We start from the raw sequence: 19741 nt of genomic DNA on the forward strand, positions 1-19741 counted from the left end.
CTGAATCAAGTTCCATTACATATTACCATAATCAAAGATAGGAGGTGATACTTAGCACATATATTTATCCACAGAAATTTCAAAGTTCGCAGGTATCTGCTGCGATTCAATGTATCTGCGCAATGAGTTTGGAAAACAGCAATTTCAAATCCATCCATAAATGAGCAACTGAAGACTTTTCTAATGAATTTTTCACTTCATATTTATATTACAGTGAGAGTCAAAAAGTAAAATGAATGGTAAAGTATATAAATTTTATAGTTTGAAGATTTTTGCTGTATTTCAATGATCCAAATTTATAGTATTATAGAGAAAAGTTGTTAAAGTCATGATGTTACATTAAAATGACATAGCGCACATAACATTTAGAAATTCTGTAGGTTTCCATGATGTTGGCAGGCATTATACTCAATCGCATCCAAAACTGAGCAACTGTAGACATATCGTAGTGAATGTTTTCACCAATAATTCCACATTTGCAGTTTGCGGAGTAGGAATACTCAACATACACGTTATTTCATAAGTATTGTTGTCAAAATTTGTGTTTGCCTACCGCATTCCGAAGATTCAACTTTTCATACTGACAGCAAAAAAAACATCCAAAGACTTTTTGGAACAAGTTTCAAAAATTATTACTCGACAGACCAGGTGGAAAAAGTATAATTACACTTATATCAACACCAGAAACTGTTTTGAGAATCAGATATACAAAATGTGCGATTGATGATCATAGTCGGAAACCACTTGAATTACGTTACCACAATCAGCATGAAGAAATATTAGAAAATCATAGGACACATATTAGGAAACCAATTAATAATATGTATCCATCCGCTGCAAACCGATGGAGTCAAAACAAGGATCGGATAGAGCAGAGCCAAACTCAATAGGAAGCAAAATATGGGAATATTCAAAAATAATGATGACACAAGAAATAAATTAGAAAACATTTATTCGATTGGAGTTTCTCACATTATATATACTAACAGTTCTGTATGTTCTTGTTTTATTAAATATCAACCATAATATTTCAGATCGCAAAAACAAAATTTGACGTTATAGGTTGACGAACATTTTTCCTTACAACTTCCAGACCTATTTTTGATAAACTGATTTGCCTTATTTATATTATTCACTAACTATGCGAACGTTTGTTACATTTGTCCTGCACTTCGTAACGTCAAACCCCGGCCGGTTCGTTACCACACAGCTATCAAAGAGAACTCGTATATATGACCTACATTATTACATATGATATGTTATCACGCAACTGATGATATATTTACACTGGACAATATTCCGCGAACTCTGGTTTAATTGAAAGATTATATCAGTCGACACTTATTTCCAATCGAACGAAATAATGAAATCTTGAAAAGTTTCATTGACATATGCATCGCGCATTTTTTTATATTTTTTAGCACACACAGATCATAGTCTACATTTACGCGGCCGCTTTTATACCGGTTTAGTATACCACAAGTTTTAACAAAATAAATATTAACCACTTTTCACTAACCATTTTCATTTATTAATTAGAGTCTGCACACAACAGCACTTTGGGGATTATAACCTCACCTGTCAAAATGACGTTCAGTATGAAAACAAGTTTCAGGTGGTTTCGGATGTGCGTATCGATGTATTGATAACATATAACCTATTTACAAATGATATAAATGATAAACTTATTTTCAGTCAAACGAATTAATGAAATCTTAAAAAGTTTCGTCGACATGCATTTCATTTTTATTTTATTCTTTTTCACACACAGATCACAGACTACATTTACGCGACTGCTTTTATACCGGTTTAGTTTAGCATTCCACAGGTTTTAGTACTATGCACTTCGTTAGATGACGAAAGTTTTGTTTATTTATCCCACACGCATTCCATAATGTCAAAACTCTGTTTGTTTATACGATGATCGAAAACTGACACATGGTTTATATATATATATATAATATAATATTCACGGAGTCTGAGCGCGGTCGGGGTAAGACTCAATAGTTAGAAGGCCTAAAATGGCGAACAGGCATTCTGTATAACGCATATATAGATATACAGAATGCCTGTTCACTATTTTAGGCCTTCTAACACTTGAGCCTCACCCGCGGTCGGCCTAGCAGCTGGAGGAGCCGACATCGTTGAGCCAATCAGAATGCGTAGAGGCAACAACTCTACTACTACTAACTACGTCAAAACGCGTATACATATACGTCGAACTCGTGATGTGTCAATAACTTTTGCATAATCTTGAGCCCGTGCAAAGTTTTTTCTCAGCAATTACGCCACCGATCGTGTTGATTTTGGGCGCAATCTAAAGAGAATTTCTTAATTAGCTGAAAGTTCAATTTTCAAAGCCTCAGATGACTCATAACTTCGGTAATTCAAAAAAATCACTTGCCAATTTTACCCCCACCACGGCGAATCGTTTTATTCAGAGAAAGTATACTCGGCAAGAGCCTCGGGCCAGCAGACGACAGGGCTGTCAATGTACTTGTCCCGAGACTCTACCGAGTCTTTTGATGATGTATTTATAGGGTTTTCAATTAGTCGCGTATGAGATGGTGCCCAAGAAACAAGTTTCAGGTAGTGGTAGTGGTGGTGGTGGCGGCGGTCAACTCCCTATCGTAAATTTCGATGAATTCATCGTTGGAGCGGGTGCGGGTGTGAAGAAGCGTCATGGAAATCTACTACCCGACAGTATTCGCGCCGTATTTTGTGGACCATCGAATTGTGGAGAGACTAATGCATTACTCATGCTACTAATACATCGAAATGGTCTGAGATTTGAAAACATTTATCTCTACTCCAAATCGTTGAAGCAGCCAAAATATAGATTGCTTGAGCAAATGGTTCAACCCGTGGATGGAGTGAAATTTTTTCCTTTCAACGAGCATGAACAAGTCATTCCACCAAATGATGCTCGACAAAACTCAATATTTATCTTTGACGATATAGCATGTGAAAAGCAGAATAATATGCGGGCATTTTTTTCCATGGGGAGACATGAGATTGTAGACAGTTTTTATCTATGTCAAACGTACACGCGTATCCCGAAACATCTTGTGAGAGATAATGCAAATTTTGTTGTGCTATTCAAGCAAGACGATATGAACCTCAAACATGCGTATAATGATCATGTGAATACCGATATGACTTCTGCATGCTTCAAAAACATGTGTATAAAGTGTTGGAAATCGGACAAGTATGGATTCATCACGATTGACAAGGACAATGAGTTGAATTCTGGAAGATATAGAAGGGGATTAGATTCTTTCCTCACTGTCGATGATGATGATGATGATAAATAATTATTCCCCTGGATTTTATAAGACAGTCTAAAGTCTGACTTACTTGTGTCAACATGAAGCGCAAAGAACTTTTAGAGGAGAAGGCTGTATTGAGTGAACTTGGCAAGGCAAGTGATGCAATCAGACGGAAACATCGAATGTTAAAAAGTGGACGAGACAGTGCTCAGCAGAAAATGCACGATGTATTTAAACCAATTGTTGAACCGTTAGAAGAGCTAGTGTCATATACGAAAAATCCAAAAGATAAAATTAAGAAGGAACGTGTGAATGTTATGGTGGAGAAGAGGGGTGAAGAGGAGCCTCAAATCTTTGAAGAAATACAAGACAACATTTTACATAACATTTCTCCAAAATATGATGATGATGAATGGCATGATGTAATTGTTGATGCCCTTAACTAATAATAATAATGATGATGATGATGATGATGAATCATCTAAAGATGTTGATGAGTTGATAAATGAATATTTGAGTTTACTACGTGGAAATAACAAGACGAAATTAGACTGCTTGTATAGTGTACGAAATCTCGCTCAGAATAAATTGATGATTGGCAATTCACCAATTCATTTTGAACTCGATCATATATCAGTTGGAGCGGAAAAGTATCCAAAAAGTATTGGTTTGATCGAATTATTGTTTAAAAAAAGCCTGAGCTCAAATATTTAACACCAAATGACTTGGAGAAATATCAAAAAATTATTATTTCAACGAATGCTCATAGAAAATTTTATAAACGTAATGGTGCAGTACGCCATGATAAAAGTAATAAATTCAAAAATTATATATCCAGTATGCTGCATAGCAATGGTGGATATAAAAAAGGTGGTGGGGGTGATAGTGTTGGTCTGCCCAAGTATAAGGTGGCACGCAAGCATACCTCTATCGACTACGTGCATTGGGACGATCCGAATGAACTAGTGGATCGTCTTCGCTTATTACTCGCATGGCATGCAGCCGGAAACTCATCGCATGCGAATGAAATTATTTCAATTATTGAAGAATTGCGCGAAGCTGAAATCATTTATTAACATGTGAGGGCTTGCTTTCATCCGCATTCCTAACATGACAGTCGATGTGTTTGGATGAAAGTTGAGTAGACGTGGTGCAGGTCCTCCGGGTAAACCCGGTGTTGGATTCAATAAAACTCCAGACGGTCATTTTCATTTGGAACGAAAACGATTAGGAAACGTTGGCAACCCAATAAATGCCAGAGATATTGTAACACTCGGTGTATTAAGTAAACACATTCATTCTATAACTCATAGTGTGACTCATATAACGACGCAAAGGTGCGAATCGAATGTGGCTGCTCTAGAGAAGCGTGTAAAAGATCTCAGCACTGTACGCAAGGAGATGAAAGATTTGAAAAATGCGATCGCGAAGCAAATAAAAGATGATCTCCCCATCCTGTTAAAGGACATGCAAAATTTGGAAAGTGCAGTTGCAAAGCTTAAAAGTGACTTTAAAATTTTACAATCAAACTGAAGTGAAACGATCGAAGAAAAAGATAACAATACTCAATCATGAAAATGTGGTAAGACGTGTTGCGACTGACGAGAGAAAATGAGTGATAAGAAGCGTGCCGTGGTGGAGGAGCTGCATAAGCCAGCTTGACGAAAATATCCACGTCAACGAGTGGATATACGCGGCCTGGATGAGACTTGGCAAGCTGATCTTGTGGATATGACCGTATACGCACAATACAACTCCAAGTATAAATTTTTACTTACCGTCATCGATATTTTCTTCAAATTCGCCTGGGCCGCACCGTTGAAGAGTAAGCGTGGGAAAGATGTCACCGCCGCTATGGAATCAATTTTCCACAAAGGACGTATACCGAAAAATCTCCATGTCGACCGTGACAAAGAGTTTTACAATATGGACTTTAAGAATTTAATGAAAAAATATAATATAAATTTATATTCAACATTTAGCAATTTAAAAGCTTCGATTTGCGAACGCTTCAATCGCACACTCAAAAATAAAATGTGGCTACAATTTAGTTTTCGCGGCAATTGGAAACGGTTAGATATTCTTAGTATTTTAATTAAGAATTATAATAATACTATTCATAGTACGATAAAAATGAAGCCGAAAGATGTTAACATCGCAAATGAAGAACGACTTTTACATAGCGTTTATAACCGAATAGAGGTGGTGAAAAACGAGCAAAACTTAAAATAGGTGATAAAGTGCGTATAAGTAAGTTTAAAAATGTTTTCGATAAAGGTTATACACCAAATTGGACAACTGAAATATTTATCGTCTCCCGTGTAAGAAGAACTAACCCAATAACTTACCATTTAAAAGATTACCAAGACGAGGTCATTGCCGGCGGTTTTTATGAGCATGAACTTTTAAAGGTGAAATATCCTGATATTTATCTCACAGAAAAAGTAGTTAAGAGGCGTGGCAATAAGATATTTGTAAAATGGCTCGGTTTCGACGATAGCCAGAATTCATGAATTGATGCTAGTGCAATAAAATGAAATGAAAAAAAGGAAAAATGCCCCTGAGTTTTTCCTTTTCTATGTATCTCGCCCCTCTCTCGTTCACTCCCTTTACACAGTCCTTTCCCTCGGATGGTGCAGGTAATTTTCTTATGCTTCTCTCTCTCTCTCTCTCTCTCTCGCGTTCGACCTCACTCGTTTTCACGTTGACTTAAAATTACTAACTGGGAGGGTGATATATTTTAATTGGAGTAGTAAATAAAAAAGGCTGTGGCTACTCGTCCGACCAGACGGATGAATAAGTATTGCTTAATCGTCCGAAAACAGTACAAAAATGAGTTTATCTTTTCTACAAACAAAAATCACACAAAATATCATGAATATATTTTTAAATAGTGGAAATAAAATAAATTGGTAATAATAAATTAAAGGATAGATGGAAATATGCAGAGATCTATTATATGAGCAAAATTCAATTATTCAATTTAAAACCCATTGCCTTCGAATGAATAAGAATACATTAATCATCCGTCCATGTTGAAGATCGTATAAACAAGCGTGTATGGACGATTAAGCAAGCCTTATTCATCCGAACATCCAGTCTGAGTATCCAAGAAAGCCGTCGGACGAATAAGAATACATTAATCGTCCGTCCATGTTGAAGATCGTATAAACAAGCGTGTATGGACGATTAAGCAAGCCTTATTCGTCCAAACATCCAGTCTGAATGTCCAAGAAAGCCGTCGGGTGAATAAGAATACATCAATCGTCCGTCCATGTTGAAGATCGTATAAACAAGCGTGTATGGACGATTAAGCAAACCTTATTCGTCCGAACATCCAGTCTGAGTGTCCAAGAAAACCGTCGGACGAATAAGAATTCATTAATCGTCCGTCCATGTTGAAGATCGTATAAACAAGCGTGTATGGACGATTAAGCAAGCCTTATTCGTCCGAAAATCCAGTCTGAATGTCCAAGAAAGCCGTCGGATGAATAAGAATACATTAATCTTCCGTCCATGTTGAAGATCGTATAAACAAGCGTGTATGGACGATTAAGCAAGCCTTATTCGTCCGAACATCCAGTCTGAGTGTCCATGAAAACCGTCGGACGAATAAGAATACATTAATCGTCCGTCCATGTTGAAGATCGTATAAACAAGCGTGTATGGACGATTAAGCAAGCCTTATTCATCCGAACATCCAGTCTGAGTGTCCATGAAAACCGTCGGACGAATAAGAATACATTAATCGTCCGTCCATGTTGAAGATCGTATAAACAAGCGTGTATGGACGATTAAGCAAACCTTATTCGTCCGAACATCCAGTCTGAGTGTCCAAGAAAACCGTCGGACGAATAAGAATACATTAATCGTCCGTCCATGCTGAAGATCGTATAAACAAGCATGTATGGACGATTAAGCAAGCCTTATTCGTCCGAACATCCAGTCTGAGTGTCCAAGAAAACCATCGGACGAATAAGAATACATTAATCGTCCGTCCATGTTGAAGATCGTATAAACAAGCGTATATGGACGATTAAGCAAGCCTTATTCGTCCGAAAATCCAGTCTGAGTGTCTAAGAAAACCTTCGGATGAATAAGAATACATTAATCGTCCGTCCATGTTGAAAATCATATAAACAAGCGTGTATGGACGACTAAGCAAACCTTATTCGTCCGAACATCCAGTCTGAGTGTCCAAGAAGACCTTCGGATAAATAAGAATACATTAATCGTCCGTCCATGTTGAAGATCGTATAAACAAGCGTGTATGGACGATTAAGCAAGCCTTATTCGTCCGAAAATCCAGTCTGAGTGTCTAAGAAAACCTTCGGATGAATAAGAATACATTAATCATCCGTCCATGTTGAAGATCGTATAAACAAGCGTGTATGGACGATTAAGCAAGCCTTATTCGTCCGAACATCCAGTCTGAGTGTCCATGAAAACCATCGGACGAATAAGAATACATTAATCGTCCGTCCATGTTGAAAATCATACAGACAAACGTGTATGGACGATTAAGTAACCCTTATTAGTCCGAATATTCAGTCCAGCGTGTGTTACGTTTTAACGCGAGCCGTTTTGCGAAAGGTTTTGGCAAAAGATCTATCGGAAAATTGATTCATGTAAAAAATTTTACTGAGAACATAACCCGAAAAAAAAGACTTGATTTTAAAACTTGGAAAAAAAAAAGATTATGTGATACTCCTGTTATTAATTATTTAAAAATTTTAATAGTCATTTTGACTAATATTATATCAAATGACTAATATCATTTTGGCATATCGCTAACTGTCATGGAGTAACGCGCACTACAATTTCCTCGTAAAGCACGAGAACATGGTTTAGTTACGTAATATATCATCTGCATCTGGAGAGCAAAAACTTTGGTAAATATTTACTTTATTCACTTTTACTAAAAATAGTCTTAACATTTTTTCCAGCATTATTATCAATAACAAATAATACCGCGATCAATTTTAGGGAGAGGGAAGGTACAAAAAGCAAAAAAAAATTTTGAACCTTTTTTTGTATTCTTGGAATGTACATGGGTGGGTCTTCCCGGCGCTTCGCGCCGGAAAGACGAATTTTAAGGTCAAAAACCCCAGAGTAGCCCAGCCAAGGAGCGCAACGTTTGCCATCCATGTAGTCTTCAAATTAACCATTAAACGTCTAGAACATCTTTGAATATAGCGAAAAAACTGAAATTTCTTTCGGACTTTTTCAAAATTTTTTTTTTTGGTTTGTGTACCTTCCCCCTCCCTAAAATTGATCGCGATATTATTTTTTATTGATAAAAATACTTGAAAAATAATTTTCCATGCTTTTTAATAAAAGTGAATAAAGTAAATATTTACCCATTAAGTGTAGTACATCCATTTTTTCCGAAACCATTAATTTTTGCAACAATTTAAACGATGAAATTACTAAAACAATCACAAATCATGATAATAATAAGTCAATCAAATGCATCATTGAAAGGTTGTAATCTAACTTTATTAAAGCTTTAACCTTAAAAATAGGTTCATCACAATATTCTTAAACAAATAATAATTTTTCGATTCAACAAAAAATATGCTTGACGCTTATTATAATATTCTCATAAATGAGCAAAAGAGCAACTGAAAGTAAAGAGAAATAAATGATTCTCCCATTTAGCATCTATTACATTTCCACAACTTCGATTTTGGTGGTTTTTTCAATCCAACGCATCCCACATGATACCATAATACACAATAATCACAGCGTATAGAAAATTTGCAATTCGATGAAGATTCGTCAATAGTAGTATCCAAATCAACAGCACATACAGCGCATAAAAAGACATCATTTTTCCGTTTACATTCCAGAATCTGTTCAACGACTCTCCATGCATCCCCAGAAAAATACTTTTTCATTGACAAGATATTGATATCGTCATCGATAATTGAATCACAAACTGCGTCCGGGTTCGATTCCACAGACTCTTCCTGGATATGTTTACCATGATAAACTGCTGAGTATGCAATTTTATCATCAACCACCCATTTCAAAATAACAAGGGCTCTTTCATTAATACTCAATTTAAAAAACGGCCGTTGTTTAATTCCTGCAGGCACACGACGTTTCTTGCGCAACCCAATGACGGTTTTCTCAGACCCTTTCGGACGTCCCCTCCGTTTTAAAGCACAGGGAACCGTAAGGTTTTCTAAATCGCGATTCCGCTCTGAGCGATTTCGGTTAACTCCCACTAAACACGCGTTTCCGTTAGTTCTGTCATATTCTACTCCACTGACATTGTCATCATCATTTCTTCCTTTGACAGTATTCTGATTCACGTCAATTTCATGAAAAAGTAAATCTTTACTCGAACCCAAATTAAAACCATCGTCAAAATTGAAATCACATGGAAGACTTGACGATACTGGAGTACTCGTAGAAAAACCGGAAACTTCTTCCATCGATATCGGTGAACTCTGGAATTCGCGATTTTCTGACCAGGCTTTTCGTATTTTTTCTAGTAACTTAACTCGCCCAAGGAAGATATTACCGGTGACCTCGCTGCCTAGTTTATTAAGTTCGCTAGTAATATCACGCATTATCCGATAACGCTGATTTTCAGTAGAAACATAGCGTTTTGAAAGTTTCGAAGAAACTGTTACGCTGGGAATATTTTCATCGTCTATTGTTTCATCGCTGAAAACTCGCTGTGTATTGCAAAAGTATTCCCGAGTCCATCGACGACTGCAAATACTGGGATCGTAAAGATCGCAACCTGACAGATTTTTAACAACGAACACATGGCTAGAAGAAAAAAACAGAAAAATGAAGAACACTTTCAGTAATAATTGAACATAATGCAGAGATCGATAATGGATTGATAGTAACCGGCACGGCAACGCCATTGACATAAATGAAGGACATTCGCATGACTTTTCAGACGCAATTAATCGTTGAACCTGCCAATCGAAATTCGAAATGGTCATCATCCCGTTCGGTATAAGTAAGCTTTCCGCGTCTATAACATTTCAATTCCGCACTGACGAAATCGAATGCATATCGTGTAAGATACTGACAGTAAGACCATTCTGCGGAATTCTTTTCATACGGTATAACCAACGACTTTTGGTAAGTATATGCGGCCTTGAAATCGCGTTCAGAATTTAAACAAGCGACTAAAGCGAAGAAGCTTCCGATAAATTCTTCCAAAGTGCTGTACAATTTAACCACACTTTTAATCTTTGCGTTCAACGATTCGATTCTATTATTCGTTGTGTTCAAAAATGTGCTCTGCATGAAATTAATGCTCAAGGTCCATTCGTTTCGAATATCGTGCCAATTTTTGTTAAAATAGTTTAAAATTGCTGATGGCAACTTCTTGCTTTCTTCATAGTAACGCATGTATTCCGTTTCAGTTGAAGAATAAAGCATTTTCCGAAAGAGATCTTTTGCCGTATCCCGTTGTTCGGGTGTAATGGGCAACTTCTCACAACTAACTTCCCTATTGAACGTCCTTTGAGCGTGGAAAATACAAATCAAAACGTTGGCAGAAGGAAATACTTCTTTGATAATTCTTCTCTCGAGTAAATCTTTATCCGCCATGATACATTTAGTACTTGACCACGATGGATGAACTTCTTTAAAAGTTCGAAGAAACCAAATCATACTTTCTGCGTCTTCATTCATAAGAATGCATACAGCAACAATCTCGGTATTTCCTTCTGAATCCTCTACAACCATCAGATAAACCGGAGCTCGTATATCAAGCAGCTTAAATGTTCCGTCAATACCCACAAATTCAGGGTATGCCAACATCGATTGTTTCATTTCAGTTGTTGCAAAAAAAAGACCCTTCATTTCTCGATTTTCTTCGAGTACATGACATTCAGCTCCTACAATAAAATCAAACATTCACACGTAAACATTTTCAAACATCAATCCATAAAATATATCCATTGCAAAAATTAACTAAACTATGCTTATACATACCAAACTCTTTCTCCAGTTTTTCGATTGTATTTTTCAAATTGTTTTGGCCGCTTTTTCGTGACATGACATTAGACAAATCTTTAAGCAAAATTTGTTTTTTGGATTTTGAAAAAGCTTTTTGTGCAATTAACTTTTTATTTGCACCGAGAGCCAACAAATTTTTGACTTGACTCTTTTCGTTTGCTGTCATGGCTCGAACTCGAGGCAAAAAATCATACAGTTTCTAAAAAAAAAATGTGTGAAATATGTAGCAATATAGTTGAACAAATAAATTTTTTCGATTCTAGTTATCATTTTTGTGTACCAGTAGCCGACTAGCAAAAACACGCACAAAACACAAAGCGTTCTAAAATTTTCCCTATAAAAGTTTCAAAACAACCGAATTATTTGATAAACACTAAAAATCTCCAAATACCTTTGAACAGATGTGATTATGCTTATCAACCATTTTTCGCAGAACTAGTTTCTTCCCATCACTGCTGCAAATGAAGAACATCATAGCCGGGCATTGTTTTTGAAATGTCCTGGTAAATCAAATTTTTAAATGAATATATATAAGTTATAGCCACAAAAATAAGATCTGAGATTAACAACTATCAAAACTTACGAAGATTTCCGGATGCCTCTCGTCAACGATTTAAAATTTTTTCCTCCGTGTATACAACTATATCTTAACCGATAGTATTTCAAATCAGCATTGAGCAGTCTTGAAATACCTCTCTTTCTGCACTGATCGATAGTTGAACAGTCACGTTTGTAGAAAATACAAAAATTTTTCTTTTCGTAAGCCAAAACCGATTGTTCAAGTTCAGCGTAGGAAGCAAACTCAACCCCAACACTCAGCGGCATGACGGAGTGTAATGTTTTTTTTTTACTCGTTGATGGTCGCTCTAAATCTACGTCGCTTAACTCAGAACATGATTCCACCTCTTCGAACTGATTAGAGCTGTCGTCAGAACCCAATGATGACACTAAAAATTGAAATAATCCATATGGAAATTCTTTAAACGTGTTGACTATCAATGTTATTCAATTACAGCTGTGTCGGACACAGAGCGATACTGTGTTGAACTCTATATCCAACTCCGCTATAATTGAAAAGCACTGTATATTAATATTATCAGAATGCAATAAATGTAAGAGAGAGACGGATAACACCAAACAATAGTTAACACCGAATAGCTTGATTTTCAAACGAGAATATATTGAAAAGAGTAGAAACATCATCACTGCAAGACGCATTTTCTCATTTTTTTTCTAATAGATATTCGTAAGTATCCAAGAATTTAGCTGCCTAGCGTTATCCACCACTCAATACTACCACCTCACATCTTACCAAAAAAAAACTTGAATAAATTCTGGATGATAAAAAAATTATATAAAACTTACACATCGCTGCGAATCCTCCCAATTCCCAATCAATCGCTGACTTCTGATTGTTATTTGGACAACTAAATACTGTAACACGTGAAAAATTTAAGGTTATAACTGAATCAAACAACCAAAACAGAAAATCATACAAATTTTACCATTTCAATTACAGATAATTAAAAAAAAAAAAAAACTCACCTATTAAAATAACAAATCGCAACCCAATCCGACGCACTTTGATAAATAATTAAAACACAAAAATATCACGTCGAACCGGGAACAGCTTGCTTTTAGGCGCAAATATGCGTGATCGGCGTAGTTTAGAAAACGGTTAAATTGTGCGCATGCGTAACGAAAATTCGTCGAACGCAGCGCCCCATATTTCAAGAAACATTGAAAACGCTCAGCTGTATAATTATATATAATTAGTCGGACGAATAACAATTCGTCCGACTAGCCGGACGAGTAGCCACTCCGAATAAAAAAATAACTCAGAGACAGGCTTTTTATGTTTTCTTTTTGGATATTAGATCAAGAGACTCGGCAGAGTCTCGGGACAAGTACATTGACAGCCCTGTCGTCTGCTGGCCCGAGGCTCTCGCCGAGACTATATTATCTCTGAATAAAACGATTCGCGGTGGTGGGGGTAAAATCGACATGTCATTTTCTTGAATTGCGAAGCTCAGGAGTTATGTCGCAATTTGAAAATTGAACTTTCAGCTAATTAAGAAATTCTCTTTCGATTGCGCCCAAAATCAGCATGATCGGTGGCGTAATTGCTGAGAAAAAACTTTGCACGGGCTCAAGATTATGCAAAAAGTACCAACACATTTACGCAGCTGACGTATCCGTATATGGGTTCAGACCGATACATACAAGGGCTTCTTGATGCCCATCATAACCAATCACCGGTGAGAATCTATCCGTCTCGACCAATCGCCGATGAGAAAGTTTCTGATAGTCCTCAATGTTTTCTTGTATACCGTCTGTTATCGTCTGTTATGTTATTATAAAGTGATTGCGATCGTAGCCCCGTGGATCAACGGTGCAAGATTTGCAAATTTCGTTTAAATAAATAAAACATTATTGGAAATAGCAGTGGATATAATCAATTTTATTTTTTTCATAAAAGAAGTTTCAATAAGTTTCGAGCCCAATTCGCGACAATAATATCTATAATAAATAAAACCTCAAAAGTGGATTAATTGATCTCATACAGTGTACTGAGAGTGAGTAAAATGTTGAGAAGTGAAAACGTGAATAATGTGTGTCGTGAAAATTAAGAATTATCTGTTCTATTTCGATATCGTAATATATACATAGATAGCAAATTTGCGAGATTTCGCGTCATGTTGACGTTTGAGGTTATGACCGCCGGAGTGCTGTTGCGTGCAGAGTGTAGAAAAATAAAAGTGGTTATTGAAAAGTGGAAGGAATCGATATTATTAATGACGTGACTAATTAGTGTTGAATAATAATAATAATAACAATGAGAAAAAAAACGTTCGTTCATTATAACCTCTAAAACGTTCTTTCCAAACAGAAATTCTATGTTGTGTAATTACATTAAAGAGGTGGATGGTTGTGTGTAAACGAATTCAAATAAATTTCAAAAAACTTTGGTGAAGTAATTCAATGTATTGTTGTCATAATTTCTTTCATTTAGTTTGGCTGTGTTCACCGGTCCCTTTTTTCCACCTCCTTTCACCATGTTTGCGATTGGCATTGTGGGTTGAAAAATTCATGTCTGTAAGTCTACACCTGATCATTTTTGGATGTGATCAAATATTATGTCTGCGGATAACCATGGAGACATACTAAATTACAGCATTTTGCTTGCTTCAACATGCATCGTATCTGTCACTTTTTTTTTGAATGTGTCATAATAAGTTTCAAAAATGTGGTTCATGTAATTTTGAAGTGTTTTTCCCTATAGCACCAAAGTCTGTATAACTGGTACGTAGCAAGTACCTATGAACTTTGATATTTCTGTGAAATAGCAGGTATGCCAATCTTTTAACTTTTTGGTTCCGACTGGAATATATTAACGAAGATATTCATTACTAAAGTCTTCACCTACTTATTTCTGAATAGATCTGAAATTACTGTCTTCAGAAACTAATGCACAGATACATGAAACAATTTTGATTTCTGTTCTCTTTCAATTGCGCTGTCTTGTTTCTTTTTAACTATGACCCTGCTCTTTCCGATCCTTGTTTTGACTCCATCGGTTTGCAGCGGATCGATGCATATTATTAATTGGTTGCCTAATATGTGTCCTATGATTTTCTACTATTTCTTCATGCTGATTGTGGTAACGTGATTCAAGAGGTTTCCAATTATGATCATCAATCGCACATTTTGTACAACAGATTCTCAAAACAGTTTCTGGTCTTGATATAAGTGTAGTTATTCTTTTTCCACCTGGTCTGTCGAGTAATAAATTTTGAAACTTGTTCCAAAAAGTCTTTGGATGCTTTTTTTGCTGATAATATGAAAAGTTGAATCTTCGGAATGCGGTAGGCAAACACAAATATTGACAACAATACTTATGAAATGACGTGTATGTTGAGTATTCCTATTCTGCAAACTGCAAATATGGAATTATTGGTGAAAACATTCATTACGATAAGTGTACAGTTGCTCAGTTTTCGATGCGATTAAGTATAATACCTGCCAACATCATGGAAACCTACAGAATTTCTGAATTCTATGTGCGCTATGTCATTTTAATGTAACATTATGACTTCTAACAACTTTCCACTCTAATACTATAGATTTGGATCATTGAAATACAGCAAAAATCTGCAAACTATAAAATTTATATACTGTGCCATTCATTTTATGTTTTGACTCGCACCGTAACATAAATATCAAGTGAAAAATTCATTACAAAAGTCCTCAGTTGCTCATTTATGGATGGATTTGAAATTGCTGTCTTCCAAACTCATTGCGCAGATACATTGAATCGCAGCAGATACCTGCGAACTTGGAAATTTCTGTGGATGAGTATATGTGCTAAGTATCACCCCCTATCTTTGATTATGGTAATATGTAATGGAACTTTGTTCAGCAAGTTTTAAAGTATTTCTTTTCAAATAGTATTAAAGTTTGTATTACTGCGGTATGGAGCGAATACCTTCAAACTTTGATATTTTTGTGTCGCAGCATGTGTGCCAATTATTTAAATTTTTTACTCCAACCGTAACATGTAATTTCAAAAATTCATTATAAAAGTTTTCAGCTTTACTAATTATCTTAATTTTCCTTTTTCTAAATTCTATGCTAAATTTCTGAATTTCCTAATTTATTTCTAAATTATCCTGAAATGAAATTGTTTTCCTCCACAAGCAATGCAGGTACCTTAAACGTCTTTGAATTCCGTTGCTCTGTTGAATCAAGTACGCTCAGTTTTTTTTACTTCTTTGAATTCTTACATAATAAATGTTTCCGGGTGCCTTTTTTCTGCAACTATCAAACTGTAGATAATTGGATCTCCGCGGCCACTTGCAAACTTTGGAAATATATTTCATTGGGGGCATGTTTTGGATGACACGAAAATGTCTAGATTCAGAATGCAAAAACGACATTTAAAAATGGCCAATTCTGTTGTATTCGTTGTGTCTTGAATTTGATCTATCTTTTCTCTTTTCCTTTCTTTTCACTAACGTTATAAGCCGGAAATCTAGAGTCGCGGCAGCGACTCTGAGACAAGTACATTTATAAGATATGACGAGTTGCTGCCAGAGACTCTTTACCGGAGCGATAGCGTTTCCAATTGTTTTCGAAAATTTTCAAAATTTGTTTCTTCAATAATTAATTAACTATATCATTTCGGAGAATATTATACGTTGACATATTTTTTATTATTTTTTTTCTTTCGATTGCGACCTCTTCGAACTCTGTAGCTTGACGCGTTGAAGAGATATTAATTATTTATTTTTTAATTGCATCAAAAAATGGGTCGAATTTTCGCACACATTTTTGATGTTTATTTGTTTTATATCTAGTGACAAATCTGGTGCCATAATACATTTTATATACCGATATATTTTTTTTCTGGTGCCATAATACCAATATATACCTTGTTATGCCACGGGTTTATCTTCGGAATAAAAATTCACTCGATTGTTTTTTTTTTATTAAAACTTAAATTTATTACTGTTCTTCACTGATTCATAAAACATTCACAAGTTTTTCGTTCTGAACTTCGGCTATTGTCGGTTACGTCTCTCGAGATCGTACCAAGTCGAAGGAGTGTTTTAAAACTGAACTTCGCACACTTAAAAAAATCTACCTTCGTGCTATTATGTATACTTCGCGCGGGTAACGTGCGTTGATCGAGCGTAGTACGGTCGGCCTCTCACGGTCACTTTTGCTGAGATAGCTACAAAACCGTGTGAACGCTTCCTAAGCTAATTCTTATCAAATAAAACGGATGTTAGTGAAATCCAAATACCTCCGGCATAACACCTCCACCCATAGATGAGAAATCCCACTTACAATTTTATAATAAGGGATTTCTCTTTTAATTTCTAGTTGTCTTAATTATGATCGCAAAATTCTGAAATGCGCAAATTGGAATGTCTTAAATTTCCCCTTGTTGTTTGAGAAGAATGTTTAATTTTGACAGGTCTATTTGGCAACGTTTCTAGACTTGAGACTGAGTTGACTTCTGGTATTGATTCCATAAAAATGTCATTTCGAAAAGCATTACGTTCAGTCTGTTGATCCAAGAAGTAATTTGACAATGAAGTACACAGATTGGATACCTTGTTTAATAGACATTTCAAGATTTTTACGATTCTTAACTTAAAAGTTAGATAAATTATTAGTACCGTAGCCACCCCATATAAGATGTACCAAAACCATGTTATTAAATTTTCTTGAAAAGATTTAGTTCTTTGATGACTTCCAATTTCGTCTATTTCTTTGCTAAGGTCACTCAATTTAGTTCCGTATTTGGTGAGGTCACCTGTTTTCACATCTGGTGTTTCAATTGTATGAATTCTAACAAGACTAAGGTTAAAAAATGATTTCTCTAATACTTGGAAGTGATCGCTAAAATTATAAGTGATGAGGGGAGTAAATGCCTTATTTTGCTCGTATTCCTTTTCGATGTGTGAATTTAGTATAGCATCATTGGTTACTGCACTGCATCCTGGTTCTATCCAAAGAATTTTAGTGCCGTTTATCATTTTTTCTTCTACGTTCTCTTTACACATTATGCGAATGGATTCCGGTTTTGGTGCAGTGTATAGCCATTTATTATTACTCTTAAATTGAACCCACATCGTGTGAGTTACGTGGACTATTTTAATAGTACAGTCGTTTTTGTTCAACTTTAGAGGTTCGTTTACTATTTTACTCAGACAAGTGTCGTGTGCTTTCATATAATATTTCGGGTTTATCCTTTTGCAAAAATATCGAAATTGGTGCACCTTACAGGTGTCTAAAAAACGTTCGTCGCTCGGGGTGTACAATAATTTTTCATCATTAGTAATAATATAATCGTGTGGATTCGAGATGTATGCAATTAAGTTGTTCCCAATCAATTTCGGAGCTGGAATCACTCTGAATGCTTTGTAATTTTCGACTTCAAGAATTGGTATTTTTGTAACATACACAAAACGGTATCCTATGACACTAATAGCCACATCACTGACTTCCAAATATTCGAAATAGTTGCCATCATGAACGGGGATGGGCATCTGATCGCTTCCCTTTTCCTCTTTTATTAATTTAATAGCACTCATTAATAATTCTGGCGATAATAGTTGAGGGTTTGTCTGACCAGTTTTTGCAAACATGATTGATTCTATTAAAATCCTCACATTTCTATCTAGTCCTATCAATGCTAATTCAATTTCCAAACACACTTCTGTTAACAAAGAATCCTTTGCTAATACCTCGTCTCTTTTTATCAATTCATTTAATTCATTACCAAGATTCTGGAAATTTAGATTGATTTTATTGAATGTATCATTGTATTTACGAAAAAGCCCTTCACTTTTTTGAAGAAAGAGTTGAATTATGTGAGTCTGATTTCTGAATAATTCCCCGATTCGTTTGTTATCATTATGGACTGCATCTATTTCTTTGTTATAATACTCCGCGTCATCTGCACTCATAGTTCCGAATAAAATTTGGCTTATTTTTCCCACAAAGTCAAACAAACCACGTTTATTTCGATAAAGGGTTGGTACGCCGATGGTTGAAAACAGTGTGTACTTATCGTTACGGATGATGTTTAATTGTTCACGTAGCCGTTGAATCAATCTCTTTTCTGTGCAATTTTGAGAACACAGATTTTCCACGAAATTCAATCCTTTAGTGATTTCGCTCTCCTCCCAAGTGAGTTCGTCCAAATTATAGTATGAAATCACGTTGTAGGTCTCATGAAAGAATCTTGTATTTCCCAAATATTCCATGTGCAAATTCGGTAACGTCAAAAATTCTGTTTCCTCATAATTTCTGGCATCGGTCCTCAATATTTCAATCAGTATGGTTCTGAAACAAATTCACATTAGCATATTTCATTCTATTTGCATGAACAATTACTTCTTTTCTGTTTTTACGGATTTTGTAATTAACATCTGAAACTTTTTCAACTATTTCGTAGGGTCCCTCGAATGGAACATTCAACGCATTCGTCTTGTCGTTTGCCGTACTTTCTTTTCTCAACCAGATTAAATCTCCAGGATGAAAATCCTGTGGATTGATCATTCGATCGTATCGTTCTTTTGTTCGTCTTTTACTATCGGTGATTATTCGTTTGCTCTCTTCCAGCGTTGTAGAGATTTTCGTTTGTAGGTTCTCCAAATATTCAGGATATGTTGTGTTAACTCTCATGAGTGACGAGATATTCCGTGGATCAATACCGAAAGATAACTTATACGGCGTGAAACCCGTACTCTCGTGTTTTGATGTGTTATAATACAAATTCGCCAAATGAATTCGTTCGTCCCAATCATCAGCGTTTTTGTTTGTAAAATGGCGAAGATAATCTTTCAATACTTGATGACTTCTCTCCAAGCTACCATTGCTTTCTGGATGAAAGCTGGTCGTCGTGATGTGCTTAATCCCTAACATTTTTGTAAAATTCTTCATTAAGTCGCTGGTAAAATTCG

The 19741-nt window shown here is 35.7% G+C and overlaps 2 protein-coding genes across 2 annotated transcripts in view; one reads left to right on the forward strand and one right to left on the reverse strand.

Annotated features, from left to right (window-relative positions):
- The window catches only part of LOC122411878 (titin homolog), a 1333995-nt gene that overhangs the window by 422441 nt on the left and 891813 nt on the right, over positions 1-19741 (forward strand). The window lies entirely within an intron of this gene.
- LOC122411880 (uncharacterized) lies at positions 10856-12992 on the reverse strand. The gene is made up of 5 exons (XM_043420960.1): positions 12810-12992; positions 12630-12698; positions 11848-12211; positions 11656-11764; positions 10856-11143 (listed from the first exon to the last, which is right to left on the reverse strand). The coding sequence occupies exons 2-5, from the start codon at positions 12631-12633 to the stop codon at positions 11105-11107; spliced, it is 516 nt and encodes a 171-aa protein (XP_043276895.1). The 5' UTR covers positions 12634-12698; positions 12810-12992; the 3' UTR covers positions 10856-11104.

The sequence above is a fragment of the Venturia canescens genome, chromosome 6, assembly GCF_019457755.1.
Source record: "Venturia canescens isolate UGA chromosome 6, ASM1945775v1, whole genome shotgun sequence".
NCBI classification, from domain to species: Eukaryota; Metazoa; Arthropoda; class Insecta; order Hymenoptera; family Ichneumonidae; genus Venturia; species Venturia canescens.

What these genes read in the sequence shown, in the direction of transcription:
- LOC122411880 (XM_043420960.1), bottom strand. An exon ending in AGAGGCATCCGGAAATCTTC is followed by an intron (nt 11,765 to 11,847) that starts GTAAGTTTTGAT and finishes TTGATTTACCAG; the next exon opens with GACATTTCAAAAACAATGCC. An exon ending in ATAATCACATCTGTTCAAAG is followed by an intron (nt 11,144 to 11,655) that starts GTATTTGGAGAT and finishes ATTTTATTGTAG; the next exon opens with GAGCTGAATGTCATGTACTC.